This window comes from Gymnodraco acuticeps, unplaced genomic scaffold, assembly GCF_902827175.1.
Source record: "Gymnodraco acuticeps unplaced genomic scaffold, fGymAcu1.1, whole genome shotgun sequence".
Lineage (NCBI taxonomy): Eukaryota > Metazoa > Chordata > Actinopteri > Perciformes > Bathydraconidae > Gymnodraco > Gymnodraco acuticeps.
This window is the reverse complement of record NW_022991180.1, coordinates 4146614-4156481: the sequence shown is the minus strand read 5'-3', so window position 1 is coordinate 4156481 and position 9868 is coordinate 4146614. Positions and strand designations below refer to the sequence as shown.

Genomic DNA, 9868 nt, shown 5'->3' with positions numbered 1-9868 from the left:
TGACAGGCGCTAACGTAAGAATGACGGAGGTGTGTGCGTGTGCGCGCGTGTGTGTGTGTATGTGTGCGGCTGTGTCAAAAGAGATAATTTTCCATAAGTAGGCTTGACTCCCTTCCTCCTCTGTTGTAACCTCCCCCAGTAGCCATGGTAACCCTGTGGTTTCCAAGGCTTGCCACAGTGAGAGTGTGAAGGAGCCGATGATCCACCAATCACACGTTCAACTCGCTCCTCTGGTCCAGAGCATCTGTCACTCCCTCTGTCAGCCTCACGTACACCGAGCTCTCTCTACTTCTGAACGCTCTTCGTCTCCAGTCTGAAAGATGATAGCTCTACAAAATACCCATAATGCAGTGGTGCCATTCCTCTGGAACGGTGACAAAGTGTGGCTGCATGTGACCGACTAATCTGTACGTTTCTGCATATGGTATTAGAGACAGAAATGCCAGAACAACAGCATATAAATAACACTTATGGGTTTGATACTGGTGAACTGCGTCTATCATTTATTATCAATATACCGCCAGCAGAGGGAAAGAGTGACCCCATAGCGGTGTGTCCCAGGGATTTTCCATGTGCTGGAAGTTAATGACCACATTTGTTTTCACATCTGTGAAGAGCAGCTTTTCCCCTGACAGCAAAAATAATCTCTTTAGCAGAGTAACCTTAGGAATGATGTTTTTATTTAACAATACATGCTGCGACACAATTTGAGCATCACTGTTATTTTAAGAACTTTTGTTTGCATGCGTGTTTTAGTTGTTTAGCCATCCATTGAAATAGTTTGGTGCCTAACTATTTTCCTAGGGTTAGAAAATGATTTCAGTTGCTTTTTGCAAAGAGTTAGATGAAATATTTATTTGACTCTCATGTCTGTTGGGTAAATACCAAGCGACAACCAGCAGCAGGTTAGCTCAGCTTAGCATAAAGACAGGAAACAAGGGTAAACAGCTAGCTCCAGTACCAGCAATATTAAAGCTTATTTTTTGCAATACATACCATTTTAAAGGGCATTTGTGTGCTGGTGCATTGTGGGAAGATTCCAGCAGTTGTTACATGTATTTCCAACGTATCTTTCAGTGATTCTCAGATGCTTTATTTAGCACATATTTCTGACACATTAAAGGGCAAAACCATCTGTAGCAGTTTTGGTAAAGAATCACTTTTTGTAGAATTTGTTTTTTAAATTCTTCATTTTCCAAATACCCATCTCACGACCTCTCAGATTGATCTTGTGACACCTTTGGGGGGCCTGACCCACACTGGTCTAAACAACATTGAATATAGTGAGGGGGGCTGATCTATTGTGGAAAAACTGTTTTCCTTCCTTCAAGATAAAACGTGTTGACGAACGCTATACAGCAGTGGGTGGTTTTCCGAGATAAGATCAGATCATGTCCCGCCCACAGGTGTAATAATCAAAGATCAAACATATAACAAGGACACGGTTGTTATGCTGCATGTTACGCTTTACCTCAGCTGTTTGAGATCCCAGATAGAAATCAAACCAAAGCTCTTAATGTACATTTTTCAGGAGAGCACTGAGTCCACTTGGCTGGGGCTCAGCTATGAGAAGGATTTGTGGGGAGAAATCACGAAAGGGGAGGGGGGGGGGGGTGAGCTCCTCGTCCTCTCCCAGATGACCGCAGTGGTGCGTGTCTGCTGAGGGGTGAGAGGTGGGAGTACAGAAGGTGTCCCTAATACCAAAGGAAAAGCCCCTAATCCTCTGTTAAAGTGTCCCCATTGACTGTTTGGGGTGGGGGGGCCCCCACCGGTAGCCCCGAAATAGCGTCTGGTGTTATTGTTCTCTGCTGGTAGTGGATTTACCCCCCCTACCCCCCTAAAGGATCCATATAATCACTGCTGCTAGCTCTCATGTATTAAGACCCCTTGGGTTTATTTCATGCAGGTAGCACAGCCTGGACAAATGACACACGCACGCACACACGCACGCACGCACACGCACGCACGCACGCACACGCACGCACGCACACGCGCGCACGCACACACACACACACACACACACACACACACACGCTGGTCTTTGTTGGGGGAGAAAAAGCTGATAAGCAGGATGACAATAAAGAGCCGTTGGTAGAGACCAAGGGAGGAAGGGAGAGTGTGCCAGAGAGAATGAGTGGGAGGGAGAGTGGGTGGGATAACAAGAGAGATGGGGGGGGGGGGTCGAGTCATTTTAGTATTTGTTTCAGCTGCTATTTTCAGTTCTGCCCCTCTCCCTTGTTGCCTCCCTAACCTTGGATATCAAGATCACTCTGACGCCCACCACCACCTCCTCTAGAGTAAATGAAGGTGAGGAAGAAAAGGAAGGAGGCGGAGGGAGAATTCTCAGATACTATGGTAAGTCAGCGCTGCTCCTCCTGCACCCTCCCCGCTCGAAGGTGCTTTCTGGGGCAGGGGCCAGCTTCTTTGAAGCAGCAGGGATTTACTCTTGTTGACATATTTCTTTTTTGAAAAAGACAGATAGAGAGAGGCAGCGGAGTGGATTTGCTAAGTGTCCTCTCTGCAGCGTGAAAGACTGCGTGACGCTCAGCGCTTTGTTTACTCTGCGCTGAAGAGCTAGACCCGGCATCCTCTCTTTTACCCCCCCCCCTAATCTCGACTCACTTCTTGCCTCCCACCATTCCTCCTTCTGGTGTGCAGCTTATCGACCAGACAGAGGAAGGAGCTGTTGTATCCGCTCACATTTGTTGGTGGGTTTTTTTTTTTTACCTGAGCCAATGGCACCTTGCTGATTCCTCTGAGTGGGATGGATGCCTATGAGGTTAAGATAAGGATAAGTGACTGAGGACTGGTTGGCTGTGGGGAACACTCATACAGAGGAGGGAGAGAAAGTGAACATGGCTGTGGAAGAGGGTGTTGTCTTCCTAACACAAGTGAGTAGTGGATTTATTCTCACGTTTGTAACAGGGTTGTTTAATTCTGAAAAGTTCGAGATGTGTTGTGATTTGGTATTATCCTAATAACGAGTGTTATTGAGGTTTTGAGTTCAGTGGTGCACCAAACTACGAGAGTGACCTAGTCTCGTTTCATTCATTATGACTGCATGGGTGTGTGTGATCATGGAAAGCTGATGTGGTGCCGTCAGATGAAAAGTGTATGTGTGTTTGTTTATAACATGCAGGTGTTTTTCAGCAAACACGGGGGGGGTGTAGAAATTGAGTTACACATGCACCTGCAGTTTAAATGATTTTGCAAGTTAGATACCCTTTTAATCAGTATCAGCTTTATTGGCCACATGACAAACAAATATTTCACTTGTTTGCTTAGAGTGCTTTATAAATAGAAATGCAGCTTCAAAAAACAAGGACAACAAAGCTGAAAAAGAGTAAACATACACATTAAGCCAATGTTTACATACAAGCAGGTTCAAAAGGAGAAATATAGTATAGCCTATAAATGAATACGGAAAAAGCGACATCACATTTCTTTAAATCAGACTGTTTTTTGACAATTGAAATCAAAGCACTAGTTTGAGATTTTGGGAAATACGTTTATTTGCTTTCGTTGGCATGGAAATACAGCCAGACTCATTTTTTTGCACATAGCCATGCTGGCGGTTTCTCTCTGTTTTACAGTTACTATGCTTAGGGCAAAGCTAACTAACTGCCTCCTTCTGCTTCATCTGTTTTCTCCTTTGACTTAGCATGAGAGCAAATAAACGTATTTCCTTCAGACCTTCCTTTAAGATGAAATACAAGCTTTTGCTGGTGTTTGGAGTGGTTTATAGGAATTCTCTGGCCAGTATCTTAAAGAGGTTTCGGTTCATAATCATTTCTCCTGGCCATTAGAGGACATGACACATTGACCGCCTTTCTCCTCTTTGCAGCTCTTGTGAAATGTGTGGTGCTTTCCATCAGCATCACTACAATGTAGAGACTGTTCCGGAGTTTTGACCGCATATTATGATGTTTAAAGTCACATGGCAGCTGTGCACTAATATACGTTTTTACATTTTAAAGCTGAGGCAGTGAAATTGATAGATTCTGGGTATAGACAGCCATTCATTACGTTGCCAATAATGTGCTTTACATCCATTCCTCTTAAAGCCTCAATAATGATTTTCTGGTGACAGCAAAATGGGGGCATTGATTCATCAATAGGGTTCATATATGTTAGCCTTGAGAAAAAGACAGAAACGATGAATTAGGAGAGAATGGTTTGAGAAGTTTGAGGACCCAGTGATGGGAGAGATGAATGTGGATGTTGGTGGCGGGGTGGGTGAGGTTGATTGGCACTGTTGGTGTTTTGGGATGCCCCTAGCTTTGTGCTAGCTGTGGAGCTTTGTGTGTTTTGTGCTGTCAGGAGAGAAGGGGATAAAGTGAAACAATAGAGCCCAGACAACCACAGTCTACAGCAATGACATCAACATGTTGTTTTTGTTTGTGTGTACATATTATTCATGCTTATGTTGTAGGTAAACTCTGTCTTAAAGTGTGTGCAGCCAGGCATGTATGTGTTGATGCATTTCTTCTTATATATGTGCATCCTTCTTAATGCTGCCAGTTTCTGTTTTGTTGCATGCTCAAGTGCCAAAGTGACTCAGAAAACATTGCCACTGTCCAACTAGACTATCACTGTTGATGTGATAAGGAGGAGGTGTGCCAAGTATAGATTCAGCAGGAATACATCCAAATGCTCTGCAGCTCCAAACACCATGCCTAGACTCAAGGAACCAAACGAACCACCAAAAATAACGACTGCCCAGCTATTTTTTTATTTTGAATTTTGCAGATAGTATACAAAAAATCCATATACTTTACCAATTTATCATAAAAAGTAGTAATACGTACATGCGTGCATCGTCGGACATCAAACTGTAACTTTAGGATGATACTGCAAATACACCAATTAATTATGACTTTAGTTTGGTCCTTTTAATGCTAAAGTTGTGCAGCTGCAAGTAGCTTCTTGGACATTGACTTCCTTAACAGCACACGCACAAATTGAAGGTTGTTATTATTTGGTAAGCATTCTACATTGTGTGAGGATGCTTACTGACTTACTTGCACTCCAACTAACTGCTATTTACATTATCCATTGATCTGAGTATTGCTAGGTCTCTTAATGTCAGCAAATAGTGGAACATTTTCATCCCAGTTTCTCCAAGGTCTTTGAGTGTCTTGTTTGTCAGTCCAAAACTATTCACTTTCATATCGTGAAATTCTGAGAAAAGCAGGAACATCTCATACACAAGAGTCCTAAAACAGCATTGACATTTTCCCAGGTTCTTCATCTTCTAAGATTACACTTTTAAAGAGCATCTGCAGAAACCAGTCAGTCATTTTTAATTAGAACTGAGATAGTTAATTGTCATCTTTAACAGCAACTTACCCGGAAATTAGATGCTTTTTTGACTTTGTAAGACTGTAATTGGGAATGCTAAATTCGCAGCTTTTCCAGTTAACACGTGTCAGATTCTCTCTCCCTCTCTCGCTCATCCTTTCCCTTCTATATAACATTAGATTAATGCTTTCCTTCAGGCTTAACCTAGTCTTTAATGGCCCCATTTTATTTAAACCTCTGAACTGTGGAGGCTTAATGATATTTATGTTACTAATCTCTCGCACCGTCCTGTGCAACGCTTCATTCACAAAGACTTCAGGACCCCTCATGTTGGACGTAGAGGCGATGTAGATGACGGGTTGGACATGTTGGTCACTGGTTTCCTCTGCGGGCATTAAGGGATACACTTGACGAGAGCAATGAATAGTGACTTATGAAGACTACTTAATCTGTTGGCACTTAAGCTTGGGCGGATGCAGACGGAGAAGCAAAGGGCTCTATGTGTGATGTAAACATTATTGCAGGAAAGGAACCTATGTACACAACATATACACTTTAAGATGCTCTTGGACCTCTATATTATATATATTGTTATTGTGTCTTTGAGTTGTCCATCAATCCATACTTATGTCTCATTCTTGAGAACACAATATATCTGATGTTGGTCAAAGGTCAAGGTCACTGTGACATAAGAAACGTGTTTTTGTCTATAAATCTAGAATTCATACACTGACAATATCATTCAAATATCTAATAGGATAAAATGAGGATATTTTGGACCCAAATTATGTAAACTGCAACTTTACCAGGCAGTACACCTATTTCTAAAGTCAGTGCTTGTATGTTTAAGTTAATTCTCCTTTTTGGGTTAAACATGTCATGTTTGACTCGCATGATATTTGATGAAGTATTAAAGTATTTGTCATGCACGCTGCCTGTTCACAGCAGTGTGACGCACTTGTGTATTTCCATGTCCGAGGTTTAAGAGCGGTAAAGCATCTGGTGACACTCAACAAAGCCTGAGAGTCGCAGGACACAGGCTACACACAGCATCACACACACATGAGGGTTATCTCATAAACAGGGCAAATGTTCTACCGGCATGCAGACGCACACATGCTGCATATATATTGTTATATGTGGAGAGAATTTGACTTAAATAATTGATGATGAAGCTACTGTCGAAAGAACTAAGGCTGATATTCTGAAGTTGTGCAACTGGCTTTTGTTCTTTTAAAGTGTTGAAGACATTCATGAACATTGATTCATAGGGTGCACTTTTATAAATAAGAACTGTTGGCTCATACATACAATAAGATAAAACATATTTAGTAGATAAATATCAACATTTAAAGTGCACATACTGTAACAAAGAAGAAAGAAGGTACAATGAATATCCATGTGAAAGTGTACGTGGACTTTTTAAAACATCTTCATTTTATGAAGTTCTTTGATAAAGAATGCTGCATATAATAAATGAAGATAGGCTTTATTCTGTATATTTAAACAGAAACCAGGGGGTGTTTTACTTCATTTCTTAACTTCTCTTATTACTGTCCTGGCAAAGTTAAACACAGTAGACGATGATGGAGAAGAAAAGCTGGTGTAAACTTTGAAGTTAATGTAAAGAGACAGAAAGTGTATGAAGTTTATTTTAAGCGAATGACCGCCTGATCTGGCTCAGTTTATGTTCTGTTGTTGCTCGCAGGGTTTCTCACCAAAAAGACGCTGTTTAATTCCTGAAAAGCATCACTTATAAACAAAAGTCACTATGATTCATGCCTACTGTATACCGTACTTTGAAGACTTCAGTGGGAAAAGCATCTTAGAATAAGTGCAGAGCATTTACTTCAGTGACGCTGTTGAGGTAGGACAGTGTGATGACGGAGAGCTGCTGGGCTTAGACTGGACGGGAGCCAGAGTGTTTTCACAGGTCAACATAAAGGTTGATTCTGACTGTCCATGAATAACAAGTCATGAAGAAACTGGTCTGTTCATTCTGTTGATTTATAATATATGTGTGTGATATTTAGATGGCTCTCTGCTGGAACTGCTACCCCCGCGACCCGACCACGGATAAGCGGGAGAAGATGGATGGATGGATGGATATTTAGATGATGATCAGATTGTTTGGCTTGCTGTCAATTACGTTTGTACTAGATTGTGTTTCTTTTATTCAACATGTCAACAAACAGAAAAGATAGTCACTGTTCTTGATGTTATCGTCCAAAATAACAACACAATCTCATCCACAAGCCGAATAATCCTCATGGTTCAGGCTCTGTGACAGCGTGTGTTGTATCATGACTTTTCTCAAGGCCACAAGAACAAAGAGCTATCTAATGTTCTCTGGGGGGGTCGGGGGTATGGAAAAAGGAAGGATAACTAGATGTGGCTGATATGAACTCTAGCTTGATGGTTTCTTGTAATCAGGAAATGACCAGTTTCCAGTTAAAGCTGTTTCATCTTCCATTATTTTTGTTTGTGCACGAGCACCCGTAGACACACACATGTTCCTCTCACGGTGGAACTATCTGATGCTGGATGTCTCGTTCACTCACATTCTGGCTTTGGGTCAGATCCCTCTGTGTTTGTCAGAGTTATTTCTGGCCGAGGGGGAGGCGGGAGTACAATGTTGGATAACCGCTCTTTCCGTTTGTCCCTGCCGACTTTATCCTACGGTAAGTGTCTCTGGACGCGAGGCTACATTTAGCAGGTCTGGGCTTTTGATCATTCAAGGGAGTTTGGGGTTTTTGAGCCTCAGTTATGAAGCAACATATCACAGCTTCTCTCCCGCCTGCTCTCTGCAGCTCAAGTGCTGAGTTTAACAAAAAAAGCTCTTTGCAAGGCTGTGCGAAGAAGGATGACAAAATGTGCCGAGTGTGCTGTGTGTCATTTCATGTCAAACCAAATGTCCTCGGAGCGAACATGCACCCGTAAAGAAACACAACCTCCCTCCCTCTCTTCTTCTCTTTGTAGCTTTCTCCATCTCTTTGTCTGCCCTCATCTTCTTGCATGCTTTCACCTCGTCTCACACACACACGCACACACAGTACACCCCACATTTGTTTTCGAGGCAATAACACGCTTGCATCATCATTTTTTATTTTGGTGTGCAAAGCCCTATTTCTGTAGTGATGTAAAGGACATCCAAGCAGAATGGAGAGCGCTCTGCTGCTGGTAGCACGGCGACACTCTCACATCCCACTGGTGGACTCAGAGGAAGTCTCTGAGGCAGCTGCGTCGACCACCCGGTGACTGAACTTCCTACCTTTGGGAATCAGAGACATTTGGATTTACTAAAGCTGGAATAACAGACCAACGGGATCTGGTCCATGACGGAGGATGACGTGAATTGTTGGCGCTATGTCCTGTGGCTCTGCTGGTTTTCTCACAGGTTTACTTTTTGAGATGTTGTCTTGTTTTGAGACGCCAATGGATTTATGGTGGCTTTATCGATTTTAACGGGACAATGGAGCAACTGTGTGTGTGGATTGTGGCTTTGTTCTTTCCCCTGTTACAATGTTTTGTGGATATCTGAGCAATTATGACAGAGTTCTATCTGGTAATATTTCTGCGTTTGTATTGGCTTTATTCTCACGCGTTCCTGATCGTTACAGTTTCATGCAGATAAGCATGTCTGACATACTCACCTCCTCTCTCTTTCTCTTTTCTCCAGTCTGACAGCAATGCAAGCTACCTACGAGCTGCCCGGGCAGGGAACCTTGAAAAGGTCCTTGACTACCTCAAGACAGGTGTTGAGATTAACATTTGCAATCAGGTATGTCTTCAGATGCTCTCATTAAGAAACCAAAAATCCTATGTGAGTGCTTTAACTTCTCGGGTTTAAAGAAGAATATTAAGTTATTATTTTCTGCACTTTTATGCTTGTTAGACTGTGTATATCGTTATGTGATTGTATGTAAGTGGGAATGTCTGTTTACTTGCACAATCTTGCTGCTTCTGTATGATACGTCGCTGTACAAATGCAGTTTAGTTTAATAGACCCCTCTACACACATAAACATGCTGCTGCATCAGCTGCTTTTCAAATGTGGGGCTCATGGGCTCAACTGAGCAGGCGGGATCATCCTCTACATGGAATATTTTATGATTTTCAACCCATCCTTTAAGCACAAGTAAACATTTTCTCACAGTTGATATAGTGCACGAGCTACAGACACTCCACTAAATGTGTTTCTTTCTCAGAATGGTTTGAACGCTCTTCATCTAGCCTCCAAAGAGGGGCACGTTGAGGTAGTCGCTGAGCTGCTGAAGCTGGAAGCTGCTGTGGATGCGGCCACGAAGGTAAGACCAACCCCCCTCACCTAACACATTTTAGCTCATGTTATGGAGGACTGTATTTGTATCCAGCACAGAACATGGCTGCACTCTGGGATCCAACTACTAAGTTGGTAGCCTTCGTTTAAGGTTTATCATTGGATCAATATTTAATGATCCCTAAGGGGCCTGCTACTTGAATGTTAATGTCTGAATTAAGCTAAAATGCCTTCAACAGTAGAATGCATTCATTTGAAATATATCTAATACAGAAAAAAGTAGACAAA

At 42.3% G+C, this 9868-nt stretch overlaps 1 protein-coding gene across 1 annotated transcript in view; it reads left to right on the top strand.

Annotated features, from left to right (window-relative positions):
- LOC117560808 (ankyrin-3-like) overlaps window positions 1-9868 on the top strand; it is a 103057-nt gene that overhangs the window by 25446 nt on the left and 67743 nt on the right. The window contains 2 exon segments of the mRNA XM_034237860.1: window positions 8981-9082; window positions 9510-9608. Of these exon segments, the coding sequence (XP_034093751.1) occupies window positions 8981-9082; window positions 9510-9608 (201 nt within the window).